The 27,584-nt window shown below is 39.4% G+C and overlaps 1 protein-coding gene across 7 annotated transcripts in view; it reads right to left on the bottom strand.

Moving 5' to 3' along the window:
* Positions 1–27,584, bottom strand: part of MYO5A (myosin VA) — a 185,942-nt gene that overhangs the window by 8,216 nt on the left and 150,142 nt on the right. The window contains exons 28-37 of one of the 7 annotated variants that reach the window (XM_032856449.1): positions 25,494–25,721; positions 23,118–23,126; positions 20,697–20,797; positions 17,341–17,421; positions 15,398–15,596; positions 12,803–12,877; positions 11,454–11,547; positions 5,865–6,011; positions 3,347–3,501; positions 1,272–1,361 (exon numbers count right to left, since the gene is read on the bottom strand). In XM_032856449.1, coding sequence (XP_032712340.1) covers positions 1,272–1,361; positions 3,347–3,501; positions 5,865–6,011; positions 11,454–11,547; positions 12,803–12,877; positions 15,398–15,596; positions 17,341–17,421; positions 20,697–20,797; positions 23,118–23,126; positions 25,494–25,721 — 1,179 coding nt within the window. The remainder of the gene's footprint in view (positions 1–1,271; positions 1,362–3,346; positions 3,502–5,864; positions 6,012–11,453; positions 11,548–12,802; positions 12,878–15,397; positions 15,597–17,340; positions 17,422–20,696; positions 20,798–23,117; positions 23,127–25,493; positions 25,722–27,584) is intronic. The other 6 variants (XM_032856451.1, XM_032856452.1, XM_032856450.1 and 3 more) reach the window with 6 other exon arrangements.

Raw genomic sequence — 27,584 nt, 5'->3', positions numbered from 1 at the left:
ATGGAATTTTTTGGTGGTATTAGTTAAAACGGAAAACCAACTGTACAGGCAGGTATTGTGTCAGACATTGCCTGCTTGATGGACTCCACCTGAAGTCGAGCCTCCCCACAGACTACCAGACAACACAGTCTAGAAGTGGGGACTGACAGGACAGCTGATGGCCCCTCAGAGGAATTCTAGTCTATCTGTCCCACCTTCCCAGGGGCTGCATCTTACTCGTATTTATGTTTTCCATCATTTTCCAGGACAACCCTCTGCCCTAGCCTCTGGGTGCCCAGAAAATACTACTGGTCAGCTTTTCCGCCTGCACTCCAGGCAAAAAATGGAAGGCATGGACAGCAGTGGGTAGGGGCACAGGCTGCAGAGGCTGGCAGCCCCAGAACCCCAGTTCTGCTCCTTCTGACTCAGAGGATCTGGGCAAGTTGATGAATATCACCAAACTTCAGTTTTCTCATCTGTAAAACTGGGTTGTAATTCCTACCTCACAGAGATGCTGTAAGAATTAAGTAACAGAGTGCACAGAAGTGCTGTCTGATATATACTCAGTAGACCTTAATAAAGAATAATTATTAATATATCACATAGTTTTTAAGTCTATCAAACACCTGATGAACATATCACTGCAAATAAAAACAGAGTATGTTTTTGGACCAATCTAAAGAAATATGCCTCAGTTTGATCAACTTTTATGTATTATGGAAAGCCAAAATTGATGAATTTCTTTAAATTGTTTACTATTTCTCATATCAGTCCTTGAAAAGTCCACTTTCCACATACTGACAAGAGGTTTCACTGCTCATAACAATTCATTAACTAATGCTCATTTTATTTCTGCTATGCTTTTTCATAATACAAACTCACAGAGGAAGAAACTATGTTGCTCTCCAATTCACTGTTTCATAAACAATGAACATCAAACAAAACTATGAGCTTCCAACCTACCTCTGAATTCAGGTTTCTAAATTAACAACTGGGGGGCACCTGTCTGGCTCAGTAGGTTAAGCATTTGCCTTCAACTTGGGTCATGATCTCAAGGTCCTAGGATGGAGTCTTATGTCGGGCTCTCTGGTCAGCAGGAAGACAAGACTGCTTCTCCCTCTCTCTCTGCCCCTTCCCCTGCTCATGCTTTCTCTCTCTCACTTGCTCTCTTTCTCTCAAATAAATAAAATATTTAAATTAACAAATGGTTGAATGTTCATGCTTTTAAGTTTTTCCTTAAAGAGGGTAGATGAAAGTACATCATGCAGGTTTTGTAATTAAGGTTTCCTCACCTCTTCTCCACTGTACTGCTTCAAACAGTGCAAAAATCGGCATGTGTTAGAGAGCCAGAAGGAGACAGTTTCGAAATCATCACCTCTTTTCTGAAAGAGAGAAAAAGGCTAAATTCACTTTTCCTTATGGAAATAGCAACCTGAAAGTAACTGAACAGACACCAGAAGGCCCACTTTTTTCAGTTACATGATAATTACAAAAATAAATCACATTGCAATTGTAAATCTTACATCATTGCTAGAAAATTTCAACCCTGTGTTTGTTGTTTGGTTGTTATTTTGCTTGGCATCTATTTTCTTGCCATTAGAAAAGGATGCCCACTTAGGTGATGTTAGTTTAGCAGTCCCTTTCAGCAGTTACATGGAGTTAAAAAATTCATCATACCACAGCTTACCCCAACTCACTTCCCTCAGGATTACTCAGGGTATCAGAAAGGTCTGAAAGCACAAAGGGATGTCCCAGACTATGAAGTGCTGAAACCCAGACTAGGTTACAAATTTGGTCAACAATAAGGTACAACTCCTGAGCAGAGACTGAGAAATGGGGTAGAGGGAGCCCTGTGCATAATAGAAGAGAGGGGAAGTTGAAAGTCTCTACATCAGGACTGGGTCTAACAACCAGCTGCTAAATCAGAACAGGGACTCGAGGCAAATACACTTCAGTTCAAAGCTGGGACGCGAGACAAACTCACATCAATTTTTGAATGGCATCAAAAGGGTGCTATATGTGAGTACCCACTCTTTTTAAATTTTTAAACAATTTGGTATAATAAATAGTCAAACTAGATAAATGGCTTTATGCAATTAGGATCAGAGGGCAAAAATATGATTCAGTTTTGCTGTGTTTGTAGGAGCTGACTTAGAAATTAGTAAAACTTGCAGGCTAAATGCACTATAGCAACGATACACCAAAAATGAAGTGAGTTATATCAGAAGACATTCATCAATTTTTAAATGTTAAATCTTCAGAAGCTCCATGATTCAGTAACAAGCTAACTCCATTCAAACCTGCCCAGGAGGGAAAGGGAACCCGTATTTATCAAAGGCTGGCTCCCAGGGGCTGTAGGGAGGCTTGTGTTTCATGAGGACAGAGCTTCAGGTGGGGAAGAAGGAAAAGTTCTGGAGGTGGGCAGTGATAGCAGCTGCACAACGACGTGAACACACTTAATGCCACAGAACAGTGCACTGAAAAATGGCTAAGTGGTAAATTTTATGGCTCGTATATTTTACCACAATTAAAACAAAACAGTGCATGAAAGACACCTTAGATGTGAGAGCATCCAATGGCTATGTTAACCAGCCACTTATCTCCATTCTGAAGGTTCTCATCCAACTTCAGTTAGATAATCAGAAAGCAAAGTACTTGGAGCACAGTCTCTTAGCTCCTCATAGAAACATGTGAGTTAAAGTTAAGTATCATGTTCACTGTTTTTCTAGAGAGGCAAGAGGAGGATTATGCAAGGTGACTCAGTGATTACTGAGTTAGGCAGGGCTTTCTGCTCTATTACATAATTCCGCTGCCTTTCCCAAGTCTTTCCTCTCTGCTTAGTATCTGTGTGTTGCTTCTCACGTGGAACCAGGCATTTCAGGGAAGAAGGAAATTATAGGGTGAGTTGGAGAATAACAGGAAGAAAAGTTGGAAGAAAAATTTTAATGTTTTATCAGACATCTTCTTTATGAATGACCCATGTCGTATTGAACTTCTTTAATACCTTTTTAACTAGAGTATCATACTCCCTATTTTTAAGGACACTAAATATTTTTAATTAACTTGTAAGATCTCAAAACAGACTATTTCTGTTTACAAAGACACTTAATTTACTGTGCAACTTAATGCAATTACATCAAATTAATTTTGATTACTCAAATTTGATTACTCAAATTGCTCCATTGTACAAGAAGGCATATAGACATGTTGCAAAGAAAGACTGTTTCCTACAGTGGAAGTTACCAGTGAAGACTGGGAAGTGTTCATATCGGGCAATTTATCCCTAATTGAAGGAAGGAAAAGACCTTGGTGCAGATTCTGTCATCATTAATGTTTACTAGGAGAATTTTGTTGAACATGAACTGACCTTTAATACTTTTTTGATGCTGTTAATTGTTGATGTTAGCAACGACCTTACTTTCTGATCATCATTCAGATAGTCAGCATGTCGGACACACATGAACAGGATATATGCTGGTAACCCTGGAATCAAGTTGACTGCCACACCACGTGGCTTCAGTTCTGAAAGGAAATGATGAAAAATAATCTTATATAACATTGAAAGTCTTTGTGAGGAATGCTTTTTGAGATATAAAACCACAGTTCTCGTGAAAGAATTCAATCATTCAGGGTTAAGAGATCATATTAAAAAAGTATATTTTAATAGTTCATCAAGTAGAGAAATTGTTAAGGGTGGGGACATGCGAATCTTAGAACTTCCAAATTTTATCTCTCGCCCTGGTTTCTCCCTTGAACTCCAGTTCTGTGTATCAACTGCCTTCTTGACACCTCTGCTTACGCACGTCAAACGGAGTCCATCCCAAATGAAACCAGTGATTCCCTGTGGAACCTGCCCTTCTGGGAGTTGTGCCCCTCTCAGGAAATAGGCTGTTCCAGACTTCTGGTTTCTCAGGTTATATGCTTTGTCAATATTTTGAATCCTTTGTTTTCTCACACCTCACATCTAATCCAACAATAAATCCTGTTGGCTCTACCTATAAAACACATCCAGAAACTTACTTACTCTACTAGCTACCTTACAATAGGCCACCATCATCTTCTCTTGGGCTGTGGTGATGGCTTCCAGACTTGCCTCCCTAATTCATCCCGTTCTCCAGTAGTACCTTTTTCACACAATGATCAGAGTAACTCTATACACAAATGCCACTCTTATTCTGAAAATCTTCCAAGTAGCTTTTCTTCTCAGTCATTTATAAAATAAAAAATCTTCACTATGATCTGTGTGGTCTGGCCCTGTTCCCCTTTCCCAGCTCACTGTGCTCTAGTAACATTTCTTCCTCTCATCCTAATTGCAAGAAGACATTGATCTAATTGAACTCAACATGAGTCTCCTTGCTGTTGGCTGAACATGTCAGGCACGCTCCCACCCCAGGGCCTATGTAGTTACTGTTTTCTGTCTGAAATGTTCTTTCCTCAGATATCAGTATGACTCGTTTCCTTACTTCCTTTGATCTCTGTCCAAAGATTACCTTATGGAAGAGAACTTTCCTGACAACTTCATTTAAACTAGTATACTTGCCTTTACTCTTTATCCTTTGACCCCATAATATATATATTTTTTCTCTATTCTCCCCAAGTCCCCAATGTAAGACCTTTGAGAATAGGGATTATGAATTACTTTATTCATTACCCAGTACCGAGAAAATGCTTAGCATTTGGTAGAAGCTCACTAAATGTTTATTGAATTAATGAATCTTTGTTAACTCTATGCTTAAAAACCACTGGCTTCTTAACATTTTTACTAAATGAAGATCATGTTAAAACTTCAGTGCCTTTGCACCCATATATAATACTGGGATTAATGCCATGAACCCCGGGAACATTAAATCAGGCATAACTGCCAATCACATTGCTGTCAGCCCACACCTGCCAGGAGGAATGCTATGCAAAGGCTGAACAGAGAGGTTTTCCCCTTTTTTAGTTCACAGCTTTCAGGCTGTGTGCACTCCTAACTCCCACCTTCCCTCAAAGAGTCTTCTGGCAGAATCAACAAGCTTATACCCCATCTTAACCCAAAACTGCTCTAAAATGTTTTTTCTATGTCCATTTCATTAGCCCAGTCTTCTCCTTCCATGGCTGGAATCTTTCCCTTAATTATTTTGTTTCTTTCCTATTACCAAAATGCTGTACTTAATATAGTTAGTTGTGAAAGGAAGCAAGGGAAAAAATGAAACTCAGGAAGTTAAATGGCCCAGAACTGTGGCGTTCAACTGTGGCTACACTTCAGAATCCTCTGAAAGACTTTTCTTTTTTTAATTGTGTTATGTTAGTCACCATAAAATACACCATTAGTTTTTGATGCAGTGTTCCAAGATAAAAAAAATATATTTGGGGGCACCTGGGTGGCTCAGTTGTTAAGTGTTTGCCTTCAGCTTAGGTCATGATCTCAGGGTCCTGGGATTGAGCCTTGCATTGGGTTCCCTGCTCAAGGTGAAGCCTGCTTCTCCCTCTCTCACTCCCCCTGCTTGTGTTGCCTTGTGTGTGTGTGTGTATATATATATATATATAATTATTTTCTTTTTGACGTGGCCAGGCTCTTCCCTCTAGAGATTCTGAGGTGACGAGTCTATGATAGGGATGATACATGAATAATTCTCAAAAGCTTCTCCAGATATTCTAATCGGTAGCCAGAGCTAAGAAGGCCTGGACTCAAAGGACCTTATAGGTAGATCCTAGGCAAGTCTCCCCGAAGTTTGACTGATAATGCATGACACGGTCAGGATATTACTCCAACAGGATAATGCACAGTCTACAATGATGATGCAATTAACCAGTGTTGAATATTTTAAAAATCAGTGACTAGTTTTTTCCATTAATGACACATGTACCAAAAAGACATTCTATCCCATGCAGAAAATACTTGCCCAAAATCAGGTTCTTAACAAGCTTTTGCTCATCCTCCTTCTTGTATTCCAGCATTCCTTGGAAATCCTTTTCTTTCCTGGGAATGTTGACTGGACGGATGGGTTCATCAATGATCTGTCCTGGTGATATGTTCTCCATCTGGCCCACTTAATGAGAAACAAAAAGAAGAAAATGTTTTCCAGGCAGAAAAGATACAAGGATTCTACATTCCAGTAATTTTAAATGAATTCTTTAACAACAGAAACTTGCCATATTTGCCACTTAATTATTTCCTCTTTAAATACTCTTTTCTGCTAAAATTAGGTGGGTAGATGGCAAAATTATATGGTAATGTCACTCCAACAGCCACTAGTACTTGGTTATTATCAACATCAAAGAACCTTACTTGATTCAAAAACTTTTTTTTTTTTTGGTAATAAAGTTTACTTTGTAGTAAGATTAAATGTCCTAAAGAAAGCGGTTTAACTTTTTGGTTAACTCATCAGTACCATCATAATGGTTAAAGATATTAAGACTTTAAGTCAAAGAAGGGGAAAAAACCCAGTATTCTACAAAGAGGCAGCAAGAGCATCAAAGATTCTCACATTTAGCTCTATGAACCCAGTCATTAAAGAAAAAGAATATTTACTTCAAATGCATCATTGCAATCAGTTCAAACCACATCAAGAGAGCTGGCAGAATGGTATTTCTTTGCACTAATTGATGTGAACTGCTTCATTTTTCACACAGGCCTCGTGAGGCAAAAACCTAGCTTTCCTCTGCTACCCTTTATTCCCAAAGAAATCTCGAGCAGATAAAACACTTCTATTTAATATGATTCCCTAAATATTATTCTGTTTTTTGCTTGTTTGTTTTTAGTCAAATGCTAGACTTCTTACCACGAAGTTGTAACCATTAAAGTACAACCACTGGTTAATGGCCCTTTCAGATGATAAAAATGGTCACTATTGTTAATGGTAAGTGCTAGAGAAGAGTTACGCTAAGGAGTAAAAGAAAAAGGTCTCAAATTTCATGGCAAAATTGAGAAGTAAATGGGAAATGCAAGGGGAGGGAAAGGAACACAGAGTTATTTTGGTGTTTGTGGAAATATATGCTAATAAGCAGGGTTTTTTATTCTTTCATCCACAGGGAGGGGCAGTTAAGAAATCTACTTAGGGATAGACTGAGTTGAACCTGTTGTCAAACATACACAATGCAGATCAGAAGCATTAGAATGTTTAACTCCTTGCTGATTCTCCAAGGTATCAGTAGTACTTCCCTTCACTCTGGGCGATTTCCTGTGTTAGTTGTGGGAAGCCGGTTCCACAGGACAAGGTTATCACGGAGAACACCAATACCTGCCAGTGTTCTTGCTTATGTGGCCGAGAGACAGCCTAGTGACACCCTCGTCCACCTCAGGCTGCAGCATCACACACCAGGATTATCAGCGCGGAAAATCACCACCGTCCGTCAACAGTATTATCTAAAGAGTGACCATATTGTGACTGGACAAGTCAGGGCTGTGGCATCTAGTGCTTCGTGTGCATGGTAAAATGTACGTCTCTATACAGGAGACAGGAGATTCAAGCCATTTAGTGTTATACTGATTACTTCTGGAGTCAGTTTATACATAACAGCATGGGGGTCTCAGAATCAGCCCATGGTGGCATCTGTCACTTGTCAAGTACAAGAGAGTAAAGTCCCTGCCCTCTGTGGTACTAGTCGTTCTGAGCCACAGAAACGATTCTGTGAGGGGAAACAGATTCAATATATTACGTTTAACAATAAAGGTATGTATTTGGGCTCTATCTAACCCCAAGAGAATGTTTTAAGCCTACTGATTTCATCCACTGATAGTGAGAGATACCATTATTTTGCAGAACACTAAAGAAGGAAAAACATTGCCAGTTAAACTGCACCTCGTCAACAGTCTTTGAAAGACGCAACCTAATTTAAGATGTTAAAATGTAAAAATTTGAGCACCTCAGAATTTATGAAATATGGTAAATATTTTTACTAGGAGATTTCCCTTATTAAAAGAAAGCTTCAGGGGCACCTGGGTGGCTCAGTGGATTAAGCCTCTGCCTTCAGCTCAGGTCATGATCTCAGGGTCCTGGGATTGAGCCCCACATCGGGCTCTCTGCTCAGCGGGGAGCCTGCTTCCCTCTCTCTCTCTCTGCCTGCCTCTGTCTACTTGTGATCTCCCTCTCTCTGTCAAATAAATAAATAAAATCTTTAAAATAAATAGATAAATAAGTAAATAAAAGAAAGCTTCACTTTCTTTTTGCAAAATCTCTAATCTAGATATTTTTGGTTCTGTAAAAAAAGTCAGAGACAAAAATTGCCCTACTTTCATTAAAATTTTCTCTTGCCTTTGATTCTCCTTAGAGATGTGAGTCTTTACAAAAATTCATAAACAAAATATGGATGTCAGCTCAACACGACCTTGATTTATGTAGCAAGCCATCTACTAATTAAAATAAAATGTCAACCTTCATGTATGCAGCATCAGGAAAATATAAGGCCTAAAAGAACCCAGGACCACATTCCAGTTTTCAAAGACTAGTAAGACCTTGGGGATCATTTGGTCCAATGTTACATCTAATACATGCTTTCTTGTAGAAAGACCTGAAGCAATCCCTATTTTCATTTTCTGGATTCTTTATACTTGAGGGGAAAATATTCCTGAATTTTTTTTGTCCTGGAAAAGGAAGGGAAATTGGACAACTTTTTAAAATTTATTTTTCCTCACTTTGGAACCAGAAAGTTCTTGATTCCAGGTTTAATAGAGACAGTAGACTAAATTCCTGTAAGTCAAGAGGTTATGTTGGAAACTATGACACAAAAGAGAGAAGTCGGTGATCCTTGAAGGCATGGGCTCTAGTTCCAGCTTGGCTACTTAAGAACTGAGACTTTGGCAGTCACTGATGTTTTCTGGGCCTCTGTTTTTTACTCCCACGAAATAATTAACTGATTTCTAGAATTCTTTTAGGTCTAAATTCCCTGACTCTTTGAAAAATTGAGATGCAACACCCACTCCTGGGTTAAAATATAGCACAAAGCAGATCAAATTTTGAAATACTCTCCATTTCACTTTATAACTTCTGCTAAAAATGATGTATGTTGGCGTCTTAAAAACAGGCTTCATTGGTTTCTTTTTTTAAAAAGTCTCCTTAAGTAAGGGTAGCCCATAGGAGGAGGCAAGAATCCTGCTATTTTAAACCAGAAGAATGTAAAGTATGTTATATTTAGAGAAAGATATAAGAAAACTTTTAGTTCTTAAAAGGTGCTTTTGTTGTGGAAAGTTCCTTGTTTTTTCTGTATAATGGAGGATATAGAAATAGTAAGAGAAAATATTAGAAGAGCTTGTTTTTATTTTATTTATCTCATTTTATTTAAATATTTTATTTATTTGGCAGAGAGAGCACAAGCAGGCTCCCCACTGAGCAAGGATCCTGGTGCTGGGCTCCATCCCTGGACTTTGGGATCATGACCCAACAAAGGCAGACGCCAAACAGACTATGCCACCCAGGCGCCCCGAGCTTGTTACCTTTAGTCTCTAACTTGGAGGAGGAGGACTCAGCATGAGCCCAAGTCATATACATCTATTTCATTTTATTCTTTAGATACATATAATTTAACTTGAAATATAACTTTTCTTAAGAATATGGTGTCTTTTTGTTTAACCTATGAAGGGCCTTCTCAAATGCTACTTATAGGTTTGAGAATACAGCCGGCAGGGTAGTTTAACTAATGAGATAGATTTCTGATTGATAATGGCTTAAAATTGCTGACATTTTGAAATATTGTAACCTATCTCAATTAAAATATATTGAAGAAAGCTGAATAAAAACTTAAAATAATAAGTGGCTTTGCTATTAGCCAATTTTTACTAATATATTAGAAAAAATCATTAGAATTTAAAAAAAATAATCTACTAATTAATATCCTTAAAATCAGTTCGTTCAGGCACTCTGTTGTCTAATTATACTCTCATGACATAATTAAAGCAGGGTTAAGAGCAGAAATGTTTTCCAAATAAAATTTTTTTTAAAGTTTTATTGATAGACATTATAGTCCATGTGTGCGTGATTTGGAGGTTCAAAATTTTAATGTATGAGTCATATAATATTAAAGGTTTATAAATAAATTATGACTGCAAAATAACCTGTCTGACTTCTACACAAATATTTCAGCATTTGTACGTCCAAAAGGGTATTATCCTCTTCAAAGTAAACATCTATGTTGCCATTCTAAATATTTTTGGAACTTACTTATTCATTCAACAAACATTTAAGGAATGATTATGATAGATCAGACACTATACTAGGTGCTCATAGGTGCTATAAAAATAAGGGGAAATAAAAGGTGGTCCCCTATGCTCAGGAAGCTCATGTCCATAGAGAAAGCCAGTGATTCAAACAGAAAAATTACTGAAAGTGTGACAGTGAAAACCACAAAAAAAGTGAGCCATTGCGGTACACAGAGGCCAGAGCCATCAAGCCTGCCTGGGTGATCGGGAGAGGCTGCTTTTGAGAATGTGACATATGGCTTTGGTCCCAAAGGATGAGCAGGACTTCACCAAGAGAAGCAGGAAGACCAAACAGCAAGGAGAGTTATGAGAGACCTGGCATGTTGGAAGAATGAAAACCACACAGAGTTAACATGGGAGACCCTTCTGAACATTCCAGACTACTCTGAGTAACATTGAGAGAACAGGGGGGTAGTCGGACTGCACAGTGTCCCTTTTGATCAAAACTGCACAGGTTGAAGGCAATTCCAAAGAGGGTTTCTAAGTCTCTTGAACAAATAATATTGTTGGACTAACTTAAAAGCTGGCTTTATCTCCATTCACTGCTATACCCCTAGCATCTAGGTATTTAGAGAAAGAACACACTAATCTAAAAGATAATATTCATTTGTATACAATAACAATTGATATTTGATCATTTTTTTCAAGGTGTTTTCCCATCATCATATATAAATCATGAAATGTTAAAAAAATCTTATTTCTTTATAATCGCAATTCATTTTTTCTTGTTTCTCTTTTTTCTCCATTAGATTCTTTGAGGACACAGACTTTGTCTTGCTCATGATAGTATCCTTAATACTAACTTTAATTATAATAATAGTTAAGTTGTATATAGTATTTACTATGTGTCAGGAAATACACTAAACACATTACACACATTCATTCATTTCCTCCTTACAAACTGTCAGGTAAATGCCATTTAACATTGATCATTCCCATTTAACAAGTGGGAAAATGGAAGCCTAGAGAGGTTCAGTAACTTGACCAATATCAGATGACTAATAGAAGAGCTGGGAGTTGAAGCCAAGAACCTTGGTTCCAGAATCCATGTGCTTAATCTCTGTGTTATACTGCCAAGCACAGCATCTAGCACATAGAAGATAGTCATTAGAATCTTGTTGAGTAAATTCTCTCTCTTCTCAAAGAACATTTTTCCCTCCTTAACAATGGAAATTTCCACTCCACAGAGGTCAGGTTTGCCGTTATCATCATAATATTTGCATGCAAACCTGTCAGATCACTGGTATAAACAACAAAATCAAGATTTGGCAATTGTTACAAAAACATGTTGAAATACCTTCTAGTTCACCAATTTTTTTGGCAAATACTTTCAGTTGTTTTTTCAGTTTCCGAACAGTCTTATCTTGTTTTTCAAGTTGTTCCATCAGATCCTAAAGATTAAAATGAGAAATAAAACAGAAAGATCAAAATGGGCCTTCTAAAATGCACAGAGGGAAAGCAGACACAAAATCACAAGCACAACGCTGTTAGTTTTACATAAAAGCTCCAGAAATGCTCGCTGGTGGAGCCACCACCTGGCTAAAATTGGCAGGCACGGAAACGCAGCTACAATAAAAGCCAAATGTTAAAATACACACTACAGTAAATCTTTTACAGCGTGATGGATAGCGGGCTCATTGGGGAGTCTTTTCCAGTAGACTCCTATGTGGGTAAAACAATTAAATGCTCATAAAATGTACTGATCTTTAGTGGAATGCTTTCTCTCAAGGGGGAGGAGGCAAAATAAATTTTGACAGATGCTCAAAAAGTTCTGTGGGAAGTTTTAAGGATGGCTGAACTTAGGTTGGGCGTTTTGACTGACACCCATGTGGGAGACCCACCCTTTGGAGAGGCTGACATGAGTCCTATAACTTAAGAGCCTTGGAGAATTAAAAGGTAACTTGAAAAAATATCCACCGAGAAAGGATAAAGAGTGATCTGCTGACCTACATCCAAGTGGCAGGTAGCATAACACACCCATAAAAATTCGCAGGTGACATAATTTTGCTTATAGAGGAAAAGGAGGGCAATTCCAAATGCTATATATGCAAAAAAAAGAAAGAAAGAACCCAGTACATTCAAGGGGAGAGGGTTAAAAAAAAAAGTCTGTAATGACTGGCTATTTAATCAAGAATTCTCAAATCACAGGCAATGTTAAGAGATCAATAAATAATAAGAGAGTGGGTAACATCAGACTCCAAGCTCAGGAGAGAAGTCAGTCAGTGCTGCCTGTATGTGGTTGTTATCTGCGCTGTGGTGAAGGAGAGCATCTGCAAACACAAATACTCATTCACTTTCCAGTCCAGACAGCACAGATTTAGATACTGGACCACGGATCCAAAGGGAAGAGCTGCTAACATTTCAGAGGGTTCAGTAGAGCTTCTGGGATTTGACTTTGTTTTTCAAATCCCATTTTGCTTCCATCACACTGTAAGCCTCATGTTAATAACAAACCCGACGCGACAGTGGACGTAGGACACTGACAGAGGTGACACCACTGGCTACAAGACTGCTGTGGGGAGAAACAGGTCTCGTGAAAGTGTTTGAAGAGATTCCTGAGGAGGGGCGGGCAGCAGTGTGCTCTTGAGTAAGAGAGGCTACAGGTAGCGAGGGAGACAACAGAAATGCACTCTTGAGTTTACATACAATCATCCGTTTGTAAAGTGAAATCCGATAGGACTGATACTTCTTAGGGTCATCTGCATATAATTCCTCAAAATACTGAAAAAACAGGCACAACGGATATTTCTTTTTCTCTGTGTCTCTGAGGGGAATGTTACCTCTCAGCAAAATCAATTTAAAAATATTTTACAACACAAATAAGGACAGTAGATGTACTCAAAAGGCTGATTTGTCATCGGCCAGAGGGCAGAGGATTTGAATTCTATATGGATACACACATACACATATATTTTCATGTGCTCAGAGGCTGTGGCTCAGGCACCATCAGTTAGCCAGTTAAACAGAGCAACGGCCCATATTCCTCCAAGAAATCTGGTTATTTCACTCCTTGGATCTGCTCACAAGTTGCTGTACTTTTTTTCTGCAGCTAGCAGCAGTGACAAGGGTGAGAAAGGCAAATAAAATGGAAGTGAGAATCAGGGCAATGTTGGCGCTCTTGCCTGAAGTTGGCAAGGCTGGTGAGAAGCTGTGTGTCTTCCTTCCCTCAAGGCAGCATGGGGGAGGCCTGTGGAGCATGTTCACAGGTGGAGGCAGAAAGGCCATCTTCAGGGCGCCTGGGTGGCTCAGTGGATTAAGCCGCTGCCTTCGGTTCAGGTCATGATCTCAGAGTCCTGGGATCGAGCCCCACATCGGGCTCTCTGCTCAGCAGGGAGTCTGCTTCCTCCTCTCTCTGCCTGCCTCTCTGCCTACTTGTGATCTCTCTCTCTGTCAAATAAATAAATAAAATCTTTAAAAATAAAAAAAATAAAAAAAAAAGAAAGGCCATCTTCATGTTTATGTCAGGAAGTAGGTGGGTATGTGGGTTATGCAGGGTAGAGTTTCCAAAAATACTAAGCGTCGGTCCATTGGGCTTTACTATTCTGCTCAAGTGTTTCCTAAAGAGATGCACAATTAAGACTGAGAAACTATATAATGGTTTTGAAAATTGGATTATTCCCTATACTTAACTTTGAAACCACTCTCCAGAATTAGTAGTCAGGGAGGTATGGGAAGCAGCTGACCTGCAGAGGGTTTTCTAAAACTCAGAGAAACTCATGAACGACACTCTACCCCACAGAATCTAAGAGCTTAATTTACTGTCGTATTAGCTATGAAAAACTGCCAAGAAAATTAATACCGCAGACAAGGTTGCAAAAGAAATGATTAATTGACTTAATGAAACAATTGGGAATTTGCCATCCAGAAGCATCTCGATTTCACAGTTTCGCCTTGTATTTTAGAACAGTCATTTATAAGCACAGAATTTATACACTAATCAATTGTTATAATTCAGTATATTTATCAATTCTTAGGCAGTAAAGCACTGTTAGTTTAATTTAAGCAACAATATACTTGAGAGTAATATATTGATGTTTCAAAAATATTCCATGATTCAAAACATTTCCCTCCACAAATTAGTGGTATTTCAGTCACTTTGGAAAGAATCTAACACTCCTCACGTGCTTCTCCCATTTCCACAATGGAGCCCCACATAGCAAGCTGCCTTCAGAGGGACAGACAGTGAAAAAGAAAACTTTTGGGCTTTGCATCTAATTAAGACAAAAGGTGGTTGAAGAGATGACACTAGTAAATGATCACTAATGGAGTTAATTATAGTAACTCAGACTGTTAAATCTTCCAAGAAAATCCAAACTGCTTTATTAAAGTTCATTAAAACCCTGAATTAAAAAAACAAAACAAAACAACTCAATACCACTTCTAAATAGCTTTTCTCAAAACCAGGCTGACACTACAATATAGATTTATATAGGAATGTGGAATTATAACTTTTCAATGACTTTTAATGTAATAAATGTATCTATCAAACTTAAGTAGATTCACAAATCTGTAATAAAAGTTATTTTGTGACAGAAATATTTTAGAAAATACTTCCTGTAAAAGAAAGGAAAAAAGGGAAGAAGAAATAACTTGGACTCTGGGCCAGCATTCAGAATCTGGCAAGGGGGAAAAAAATCTCATTCACTGAACTTCTGTTAGAATAAAAAATGTATAAACTTAAATCCTAATGTCTCTCCACCCTGCCCTGGGAGATCTGGCTAACGTCAAGCAAAAGCCCTGCATGGTTCTGCCATCTACCTTCCCTGACCATAACTGTAACCCCTGCCCACCTGCTGGAGACAGAGCAGGAAGGGCCTTGGTGGCTGTCTGGAAACCAAAGGTCCACAAAGCTTGTCCCTGGTCTCTACTGTGACCATCAAAGAGCAAACCTCCTTGCAATGGCACAGAATCTGCCACCAACGTGGAGGAAGCAGGTCACCTGAGTTCTCGAGGATGACAAAGCCCAGCACACAGTGCAGGGAGATCTCTGGAGCCCTCCCAGACGTGCCAGAGCCTTCTGTCAGAAACATGACCTGTGCACAACCTGTGCTTTTTTCGTTTCTACCCACGTAATCACATCTTCCTTACTCTGTCTCTGCTGGAGAAGAAGGGTATCAAGTGTCAGGCAGGGAGTTTTTCCCAGCCCAAACAGATGTGTTTGACCAAAAAAGAAACTGGGACGGTCCCGCAGGGCCAGGCACCGCCGGCGGCGGGATGTGTGGCCCCGGCACCTCTGCTTACCAAGTTCTCGTTGGTCAGCCTGGTGATCTCGTGCTGCAGGCTGGCCTCGATGCGGGCCTCCGGGGGCAGCTGCAGGTTCTGGGCCAGCAGCTGCTGCTGCCGGTTGTTTTCCTCCTTCAGGCTCTGGATCTCCCCGCGAAGGGCTTCTGCCTCATTCTCGTGGCTCCTCTTCTGGGACTGCAGCTGGGATTCCAGGAGCCTGAGGAGAAGCCACACAGGTAGGAAAGGGAGATGACATGCAAGGCTCTGCTGGCTGGGTGTGAGGCGTTAGGCTTACTCTCACAGGCGGGAAAAGCAGGGAATTTTTAGTGTTTGTGCAACTTCGGACTTCGTTTAAGTCAAGAAGCTCAAACAAGGGCCAGCAATGGAAAGAAGTGAATCGCCCTCCTCTATCTTTCTGAATTGTGGACCATGCTACAAATATAACAATTCTCAAAGGCCCTAAGAGACAGTCAAGTTTAGGTTCTTTTGAAAAGTTTATAAGGAATGATGACAAATTAGCATTTAAGTTGGCAAAGACAGTACATTTGCCACAGAATAACTCTGCACGGTAGAGGACAAGCAAGATTACAAAGTCCCGATCTGATTAAATATGTCTTTAAGAATTTCAGTGTTACTTATTTCAGGCAGAGGGTATGACCAGGGTCCCATTTCTACTTTCTACTCTTATCTCTGGGGGACAGAAAGGCTGGAGTGGGACTCTGAAATATATACAGTTTTACCCAGATCCAGACAGATCATTCTGAAATTTCACGTACATGTATTTTAAATTTGTCATTTTCTCTCTCCCCCATAAGCTTCCATATCAATAACAGAATCCTAACATGATGCGGTTTAAAACACAGATGTTCAAAGGACAAACAAAGCGGTTATGGCTTCTCTCAGCAAGCACACAAGTCAGCCATGCCTGTAAGCAAACCAGAGCGCTGGCCGCGAGAATACCAGGGAGAAACAGCATCCTGCCTTCACCGTGCATCCCACTTCTATATTCACCCCCTTTCCAAACACAAAACAAAGTTATGGTTAGAAATTAACTAACATGAAGAAAAGAAAGACGTTCTTTTATCCTTATCTCCTCTGTTATCAACTGCTGGGCAAAAGCTACTGATGCCATGGCAAGTAAATGGTTAACAGCAGACTAAAAATATTTCAGCGATTATAAAATTCCAAGGGCACGTGAACTGAAAACACCACCGAGTTAATGACAATGGCTTGTGATTAGAACAAACAAAGCAGAATGAGGAGTCCCTTGAACAGTTTTTTTAAAATTTAATCACTAAAAACATGGTATTTTAATGAGATCTGAAAGATACAAATATCCTGAGAGCAGATGAGTGTCTGTGTTAGAAAGCTGTTGCTGTTCCAATTTTATTTGCTTTCCCCTAAACACATTTAACGTGTTGAGTTCGGGTAATTATTTTGAACTTCAGCAATGCAGGAGACCCTCCTGATTTGTGGTTTCACACATCTGAGTTTCACAGTAATCACAGAGAATGCCAAATTGGGCGTGCAACACTACTGCTGGGCAGCGTGGTGCTGTGCATAAGGATGCAGGCTCACGTGCTCATGTCCTTGAGATTGGTCATTATTCCAAACAGGAAACCACTAAGTAATCAGTGTTAATCTCTCCCATTGTAGTTTGGGCTCTCCTTGAAAGGTTTTGTTTTGTTTTGTTTTCCAACTCCTAGTGAGATATGCAGAAATTACTGCATGTGAAGGGAAAACCCTACACTCATGGGCAGCAACTCTTATATTCACTATCCATCCATTTCAGCTCTAATTGCATCCCTTAGTGGAGAAAGTTTTTAAGAAGGTGTTGGGCTGACTGAAATTCCCCCAGGAAGACAATTAAAGCAGAAGAAACATAGAAGTTAAGGTCAGAAGGCCACTGTTAGTAACAAAAACAAGTTAATAACATTCCATTTTGAAGGGACAAATATAACCTGTTGGCTTGTTTTAAGCCTTCATAAACCAGCCACAGCTCTCCATCCTCATTCAACTCATGGCAGTCCATAGTAGGGAGTCTTCCACGCAAAAGGAACAACAATGCAAAACACAAGGGTACAGGATGGTCATGAGATGATGATGGTCAGGAGCAGCACATGGTATTCCAACTGAGTCAGCAAGACTGGTTAATTAATTACACATGGGTGTAAGACATTATCACAAAAATTACTTTTGGTTAATTTTTTAAAAAATGGGTAACATGTAATGTTGCATGTCCATGGATAGAAAGTAAAACAATAATCACGGAGCCAGAGCTACTTTTCCTGCAGAATAAGAAATGACTGAAAAGGTGAGAAAGAGGTTCCGTTTTTAACACTTTATTCAGCTAGCAAAATGATCTTATAGATCACATATTATCTTATTAGAGACCGAGATCAACCACGACAGTCATACACACATAGAATGAAAACTTCAGCAACTGTCCTCACTTGGTACTCTTCACAATCCATGTCAAAATTAAGTTCTAAGTCTTCTGAGTAGGAACTTGTTTTTGCTTAATAAAATCTGCTTTCTTGCTTTTAAAATTATCTTAAGAAATTCTTAAAGGAGTAACTTATAATTAAGAATATGTCCAAAGTTCTCAGCTTTTTGACACAACTGTTAAAAAGATTTTTTCACGTCAAAAATTAATGTTAAAATCTGGGGAAACTGATTTTACACTATTATTTTTTTAAGATTATTTATTTGGGAGAGAGAGAGATAGTATGCTAGAGAGAAAGAGACCACAATCGAGGAGAGGGGTGGAAGGAGAGGGAGAAATAGATTCCCCACTGAGCAGGGAGCCTGAAACAGGACTCAATCCCAGGACCCTGGAAACATGACCTGAGCTGAAGGCAGACGCTTAACCAACTGAACCACCCAGGTGCCTCTGCTTTAATATTAAAGATGTGATACATTTTATTAAAAAGCATGTGTAGCAGCCCCTGGGTGGCTCAGTTGGCTAAGCACCTGACTCTTGATTTCAGCTCAGGTCATGATCTCAAGGTCGTGAGATCAAGCACCGTGTCAGACTCCACGTTCTGCACTGGGCATGGATCCTGCTTAAGATTCTCTCTCTCTCCTTCTGTCCCCTACCCCTACCCCACTCACTCTCACTCTCTTGTGCATACTCTCTCTTTAAAAAGTATGTATAAATAATAAATAATAATGACAAAGTTGATTACAGGTCTTTTTACCTGGGGTATAAAAATATTTTTAAGTATCTACCATCAGACACGTTCCACACCCTTCCACATGTATTACTTCATTTAGTTCTCCTAGTAACCCATTGTGTATTATTTGCCACACTGCAGAGGAAGACACTGAGGCTTAGAAATAAGATACTTAGAGGCTACACAGTGGTGAGTAGGAGAGACCAGGCCTATGTGACTCCAGAGCCCAGGCTTTTACTCTTCCTACTAGACTTTTGTTCATATGATGTGTACAGAAAGCACATTCCAGAGAATGTTCTCCTATTTACCATCTCCTCCTGGAGAGTTGATCTGTTTTTATGGTCTCAATTGTATTATTATACACTGATGACTTCAAAATTTATATCTCAACCCACATACCTCTCCAATTCCAGATCTAGATGTTCAACTGCCTAATGGGTTTCTCTCCTTAGATGTCTTCCTAGCTTGTTGAATTCATTATTTATAAATCTACTGATCATCTCCACCCTGTGCCTCCCCACACTGCAGACCCAGGATCATGAAACGGTATTACCACATCCAACCAAGTATTCACCACAGACCCTCTAGGATTCTCTATCTCTCACTCACAAATCCAAGCCACAAGGCTTACTGATCTCATCTTAGGTATCTTACGTATCTTTCAAAGTGTCCCATTTCTCTCAGTCTCAACAGCCACCAACCAAGTCAAGTCACTGTAATTAGTCATTCAATTACAGTAAGAGCTTCCTAACTGGTCTTTATGCCTTCAACCTTTTTCTACTATAATCTATTCTCTAACATAAAAACCAGGGCCAGCTCTAAAATTCCAATATCATATCATTCTCCTATTTAAAACATTTCAACAACTTTGACTGTCATTGGAGTGAAGTCGAAATTGTCTTGGTTACCTCCCCAACAGTCTACAAACTCTGTGAAGATAGGAACTGCATTTACCTTCCTTACTGCTATATTCCCAGTGTGTAACATAGGGCTGAGCATGAAACAGGTATGCGATCCATTATCTGGTGACTAAAAAGTAGAGTGCATGGACAGACAGGGTAATAGAGCTCTTCCTATACTAATACACTCTTAGATAGAAGATATGCTTATAATTTATATCATAAATTAAAATTTTTAAGGTTAATCAAATACTTTTTAAGCATTCTCCATTCTCACCCATAAAACAAGGTAATAAGTACCTTACATGTTGCTTTGGCAACATGTATTTCTATACACCAGTCCTGATACTACACATCAGGAGACTTAGACCGCACACTAACTACACAAATCCCAGAACTGTCCTTCTCTGTGCTCATCATTGGCCATGTTTTCTTAAGCATGTAGCCTGTAAGTTCAGAGTCCGAAGGCACGGAGGCTCGGTTGGGAAGTGGTTTGATAGGAAGACTGAAGGAATTCCAGAGATGAGCCATCACTTGGTGATCATCTCAGCTACAGAGAAAGTCTTCGATAAAGTTTCATCATTTAGGTGCAAATCCTGCACCCTCAGCAGCCTACCGAGGCTCTTAGGTGTACAGTGACTGAGCTAAGTGCCGTCTGTAACTTCACTTGTGTTTACAGTAAATAGGATAAAACTAGGGTTAGGATTTTTCTCAGAACACCTTAGGAAATGTGACAAATACTTGATCTTAAATGTCAGGGTCCCGTCCTAGAAGTCATGGTACACTTGTAGAATGATATGGCCAACAGTGAGTTGATTTCAGATACTTCATTACTTCTTTCCTCACCAGATTTCATTACTGAAAGCTAAAGTTGTCCCTACCAACTGGGATTCACAAATAACCCACCATCCTGAACAAAAAGTGGAAGTGACTACCCAAGACAGTTCGACAGTGAGCAACTGGTTTTCTTCTCAAGATGGAAACTCTAAATATACAGAAATATAATCCCTTGATGTAAACAACATCCCCCCTGACAACTCTCATCAATAATGCTACCTTATATTAAAAATAAGATTTTAACTGGAAACATGTTGGAAACCTTGAATTCCCTCTCAAGGTCAGCGGATCTCTAATAAAGCAATACATAAACACTTTGACTTACTATACAAGAGGCTGGCTTAAAGTCCAAAGATATACATGATTATGATTAAACTAAAATGAATAAAAAGAGAATGGACTTACCTGTTCGTTTCTTTCAAACCAATGTATGCTTGGGCTATTTCACCCTTATCTTTCATTTTTTGTACATCTTCCAAAAGTATTGTGGAATCTGTCATTGTGTTCTGAAGAGGAAAACAACACATTTCCACATTAACACAGTCAGCTCAAAATCTGGACCACAGACAACAATTTTTTCCTCCAGAATAGGGGATTTATGCATTCCTCCATATCTCTGTCCCACCAGAGCACCAGCCTAGCCCCGTGCAACTCCATGGGAGGGTCGGGCATAGGCAGTTAAGAGAAAGAGGCACCTTCAGTTCCTCCCTTGAAAATCCCTCTAGCTCTGCTATAAAGGTGGTGAGATTCTAGAGTACTACTGTCCTGTAAATAAAATCACTGATGGGCAGTGTGTGTTTTACATTATGTGAAATATATATCTATTTCAAATATGTATATATTCCATTAAGTAGTCCCTTGGTGTCCTTGTCTGATAATTGGTCTATGCTATTATAATATATATACTTCAATGTGTGTGCGTATGTGTGTGTGCATCTATGTGTGTGTGTATATACACACACAATATATGTATATATACTTCATATATGAAAATATAGATATATTTCCAAGTATACACAAAGCATTAGAACAATAACCGGCTAAACCAAGCAACTATTGAATGAACAAAGAACAGAAGCTCTTCTTTCCACTACTTCCCATCTAGTTATAATAAAACAAATGCCCCAGTAAAACACTGTAAAGTTTGACATAAAGCTCATTATTCAATTAAAAACTCAGTACAAAAAGGTAGATGATATGCTTTAGCAAAATTAGAAGTTTTTTCTCACATATTTAGATATATATATAAACGGGAAGGATTTAGCTCCTTGTAAATATCTACCATCTGCCGTTATTCAACTCTTTCTTCTCTGTTACATTATAGCATGGCACATAAGTTTTTGAAATACATTTCTGGCAGGTCAGCATTACCAATGATTTTATATAAAAAGCACTTTTCTGCTAACATCTTTACTTCCTTTTTTAATTTTTCCTTTTTGGTCTAATCTGACAACCAACATAATTTCCAAATCTTGCTTCTACTCAGCTACTCTCTGTATCTCCTAAACCAGGGCAAGAACAGACTAAGCACTACTGCTTGATAGCCTCTAGAGAATAATACATGTTAGGACCCAAGAATCCATTCTATTTGTCTAAATAGTATATGTCTGATCTGGTAGTCAATGTTTGGTCCAAAGGCAGATCTCACAATGAACTTAATAGAATATACTTCAAAAAACATGATCTTACAGACCAGTTCTGAGATAAGTTCAAGACCAGTTCTTGATAAGAAATATACTTAAAAAAAAAAATCCCACTTTTCTCCTTATAGTGTCTTTTTGTGAGCTTATAAATGCATCCTCAGAGAAGACCAAATATAATCTGATAAAGCTATTAACAAGAGCTTATATTTTACTGAATTTTAAAAATCTTTCCCTAGGCACCACATGAAGCATTTTCTTTAGCTACGATTTATATATATTTTAGTATATCTTTCATAGAAAATTTTTTTCTTTCTGTGAAAGAAAATTTTTCTATCCTACAAGGACCATACTCAGATTTTTAACATCTAAATAGCAACTCTCAAAGACCCAGTCCCTATATTAAATAATGCTGTATGTATTTTCTGATATCTGAAGACCTACATGATGTACTTTTGAACTTTCAATAAATTAGGTAACTTGATCCTATATTAACTAATCTAAAGGAAAGATGAGCTTCTTGATATGCTGTTTTCCTGACGGTAAGCAGCCAGCCTTTTCCCCATTTTGCCTACCTTACCTAAGAACTGGTGGTTGGGGCATGGAATCAGACATGGACCACCAGCACTAGGACATTCCTAACTCACAGCTGAAAGTCTGTCTCCCCCAAGCCAGTGACCAGAAGTTTAGAAACGATTGCACCATGTAGGAAAATCCTACCCTTCCCAGGAAGTGTGTTCTCTACTCCTGAGGCTCCTTCTCACCCTTGGCCAACAAATCCACAGTTGCTCGACAGAAGTGTAGGACAGCTATGCTTTTGGGTGTGCTCCAAGTTAAGGGACTCTTATCCTGGGCCCCCATGTGTGTGGATGGCCTACCATTACTGCTAGAGTGCGTGAGAGAACGGACTATGAATTAGAAATCATGGAGATCTCCTTGTGATCCAAACTGAAACCTACTACACCCATATTTTTCCACTGCCACAGAGAGGGCTCAAATAGGAAATCAACTTGTAAATATAAAAAAAAACCCAAAACAAAACAAAACAAAAAAAACAAAAACAAAAACAAAAAAAACCTTGGTGGCCAGAGGCATCAATTGCATATTTGGGGTGAATACTTATAAATTAAAATTTAGTATTAAATAGAAGTATTTACTAAATTTTTTTTGAAAATTTTATAATTACCTTGTCATCCTGAAAATCACAAGTCAGCAAGCACAAAAACAAATGGAGAAAATAATAAACCTTTAGTTCCATAAATAACCCATCAATGAAAGAGAAAAGCAAACCATAAGAACCCCAAAATTAGCATTCATGGAACCAGCATATGGTAGACATTAATATAAATATTTATGTGATAATTCTCAATTTTCAAGAACAAGTGTTTGAAATTCTTTTTGAGTTGTTTTGGTTTTTCCAGTTTGTGAGTATGTGAGAAAATGACCCTCTTGCTGACGTATATGGGTAAAATTCTTATCCAGGTGTGTGAGAGTTACAATAAAGCTCTGATAGGAGGTCATTTGTCCAAGTGAAGCCTTCCAGAATACTCAGAGAGGCAAGGTAGATGAACTAGATTGGCTGGGCTGGATTACCACCTACCTCAGTGGGCGTCACTCACTACTGCCCTGCAAAGGAGTTGTGCAAGGATGAGTGTCTTGGACTAGAAGCTGAGTAGAACAGACAGCCATGGGTTTGAAAGGTCTCCATCTGTGTCATGGGCCTTTTTCTTAGCAAAGAACAAGTTGGAGAGCAGGGGTGTTGGTGAGACAGGACCAGTCCATTTTAGGGGCTAGAGACCAGCTAGCTGTGAGCTGGGTGAGTGAGAACATGTGATACCAGAGCTATGTGCTCTGTTAGCTGGATTGTTTTTATGCCCCTTGGTTCATTTTTCTTTTCCTTTCCCTTAACTTTAACTCAAGTTTCTTGTGAGAACACCACTTTGTCACAAGGGAACCAGAGAATGGAATGGTGAGTTTTGGACTCTGCTCCAGCTGGTATGCAGACAGAGTCTTCGATCTCAAGGCCCAACCACAGTGGTAGTCATGGGAACCAAACTGAGACAGCCTTGGGGAAGGAGACGCGTACAGGGCCAGGCCAAGGAGAGATTCCCCTTTCAGAATCTTCTCATTTCAGACTGAATGGGTTTGAGATTTGTTTTAAAATAAGAAAGTCCATTCCTTTATGTAACTCCACTAATTCCTGGGATGCTTTTTCCCTTCCAAGCTTAGTCACAAATATCTTGTTTTCAGAATTTGATATTTTCTGGATCAGTGCTGATCTCAGATATGAGCTGCTGTTCTCAAATCCAAATGTTGCATGCAGTTTCAGCATTTTAACCACAGGCAGAACTACCATTTCTAAGAGAAGTACTCTCAAATCTTCTAGTTCATTAGGTATCATAGTCATTTTTTATGTGGTATGTCATGCAGCTGGGATACTTGATTGTCTAATTCTTGGTAACACTTTATTTGCTGCATGAACATGGGCAGGGACACAGGCCAGGCTTTAAGATGATTACCCAGAGTCCCTCTGATGGCAAATGACAAAAAGGCCCATTTTTTACTAATACATGACAGTGCTGGGTCTCATACCTGAGTGCAGGAAGGACTCTGGAGGGCCATCTCTACCTTCTGGCATGGGTTCCTTTCTGTTGAATCACTACACACAGCCCCTCCCCAATTGGGTTAGCTTCCCCTTTTAGGCAGAAATTCCCCTAGAGTCAGCAGAAATCATCTCCATGAAACTTCTACTCATTGATCTCATTTCTAACCCTTTTATATGTTATCTTTCTAGTTAAATGGGCTATTTTCAACAAGTAATTTTAAAGTCATATTTAATGCCTTCCCACAGCAAGACAATTTATGGATATTTGTACTTAACAGTATTTTGCTTTTTAAAAAAAGTTTATGTATTTGATTTATTCATTTAAGTAATCTGTACACCTAACGTGGGGCTTGAACTCATGAACCCAAGATCAAGAATTACATGCTCTTCTGACTGAGCCGGCCAGGAACCCCGAATTTTACTTTCTTTAAAAAAAGATTTATTTATTTATTTGTTTGTTTGTTTGACAGAGAGAGAGAGACATACAATGAGAGAAGGAACAGAAGTAGGGGGAGTGGGAGAGGGAGAAGCAGGTTTCCTACCTAGCAGGGAGTCCGATTCGGGACTCAATCCCAGGACCCTGGGATCATGACCTGAGCCAAAGGCAGATGCTTAACAACTGAGCCACCCAGGCGCCCCCCCGAATTTTACTTCTGATGAAAAGTTATCATGGCCAGAGTACTACTTAAAGATTAATTTTAAAAGCCCTTTGCTCATGAGTGAGATATGACACTTGGAAGATCATCTGGGATTTCATTTATTTTTTGCTCACTGTAATTGGCATTTGCAACAGTTTTAAAGCAACACTGAGATTTTTTTTTAATGACAATATCCTTTAGACTAAATGCTAATTAGACTAAAAATGCTCGCATTTGCTTCATTATAAATTGGAGGGAAAGGATAAAAAGAAAGAGGCCAGGCCCCAGACACTCACTTTGGTCACTTGCTCGTGCTTACCTTGGGTTGGATGGCCTCCTTCTGGCTCACCAGCTGAGACCTCAAGATGAGGACTTCCTCCTTGCGGACATCAAGCTCCTCACTCACGGAGGTCAGCTGCTCCATGAGGACACGGTAGGCTGGTGCGCCTGGAGCAGTCACCTCTGGGGCACTTTTCTCACTAAGGGCCTTGCGTAGCTCGTTTAGCTCATTTTTCAGTTTTTTATTTTCTGATTCCAGCTCTTGACGCTGTATGAAGAGACAAAGAATAGTTCACTGCTGTTATCCTCAACTTTACATTGGAATACTCATGTGCCCTCAAGATGGTGGAGTTGTGCTGGAAAAGACTGTCAGAGGTACCGTGGTAAACGGCTTGCCAGGCTGTAATGGGAACTCTGTTCTGCAAATTAAGAAAGCTGACATCAGGTGCCATTGAGCAAGGTGAATGGCAGTTTGCTCATCAACCCAAATTCCAGAGTCACATTTATTCTGGGCTTGCCTTGGGTGTGGTCACAGGCCTGGAGAGATTGCTGAGTCCCAAGGGGAGAGTTCAGCCCAGTCCTCAGAAGCCCAGGTTTTGTTTGCAGGTAAATATAAGGGCAAGTATGAGAGTTCAGCTGGTCAGGTGGTTTCTACTGAATGGCTCAAATGAACAGAACCCTGAAATGTTAAGTAGCATCCTTTTATTTCCTTTGTAAAACAGAATGGAAAGACCACTGAAATCTTGGACTTGTAACTTTGAATTTAAAAATTACCATATCATTAAACTAATACAATTCCATTTAGTGTTTTGATGACAACCAGTGTATTTTTCAAACTACTCTGACATGTGTATGACAGGCTTGTGAAGTTGCTGGCAGAAGTCATCTTGGGAGGTGGGTGGGAGGAAAGGATGGGCTCCTTGTGTCATCCAGATGGCCATACTTACCCTTACCCCTCCATACTTTCACATTCTACCAGCCATCCTCCTGTCACCAGTTCGCACTGCCCTCTGTACACTCTGCTCAAACAGCGGCAATGGGAACCCAGAATAGAGTTCTGACACCAAAATACAAATATCTCAGGGTACTGGCTGGGGAAGGGTGAAGCAGACAGGCATTTGAAAGCTCCATGCTGCCTTGTTTAGCACATTCCACAAGGCATTATGGTAGTAGAAGTGAGACACTTCTACATATAAAAGATAAAATATTTTATTGTTTCTTAACAGAGAAGCCACCTTGGGTTTAGAGTACCATACCAGAACTCTCAACAGTTTACATAAAACTATCTGTAGTTTCTTTTTCTAGTGTAAGAATATATAATCTTTTCTTTCATGAAGTAATCTATTATTATGTGAAAATAAAGGATCCTTCCTTTCGCCAGTCTCCCACCAACTAGTAATCCGATTTGTATTGCTCACTTCTGCAACAGAAAACATGAACGTCTTTACTTGGACACTGAGCTCCGATGCAGGGATCCCCAAACTTTAAAGTGCAGCAGAGTCACTTGGAGGGCAGATTGCGTGGCCCAACCCCCAGAGTTTCTGATTCAAGAAGTCTGGTATGAGGCCCAAAAATGTGCATTTCCAATAAGTTACCATGTGATATTGATGCTGCTGGCCCAGGGACCACATTTTGAGAAATACTGAGCTAATACTTGGGAACTCTGACTTGACCCCCACCCGCCAATCTGGGCTTCAATTTTTAACATACTACAAAGAATGTCTTTATTTGTCCATTTTTGTGTGAGACAGGCAGATGGAAAAGTACTGGAGATGACAATACTACTCCCATTCTGTTGGCCTGTGCCATCCCATTCCATCTGATCCTTGTCTTGTATGACCCACCGCATGAGCCGCTCCTCTAGACAAAGGGTACAAAAGGCAAGAGAGAGACAGAATATAAGAGATGACCCTTTGCTGCTACCCTTTTCTTTCTCTGCAAGCATAATCACTACCTAAGCAGAACTTTTATTGAAGGAACAACAAATTTATTCATGTTATAATTTAGAGAGGGTGAAGGGCACATCAGGGTATTTTAAAATAGTATTTGGGGGGTAAAAATTGATTTTCAAACAAATGACGATAGGAACTTAGGGTGTTTAGAAAGTTTTCTTCTGTCTGGAGACCTAGAT

This window comes from Lontra canadensis, unplaced genomic scaffold, assembly GCF_010015895.1.
Source record: "Lontra canadensis isolate GAN:19392208 unplaced genomic scaffold, GSC_riverotter_1.0 scaffold12, whole genome shotgun sequence".
Classification (NCBI taxonomy): domain Eukaryota; kingdom Metazoa; phylum Chordata; class Mammalia; order Carnivora; family Mustelidae; genus Lontra; species Lontra canadensis.
The sequence above is the reverse complement of the archived record's forward strand: the minus strand, read 5'-3'. Positions and strand labels throughout refer to the sequence as shown.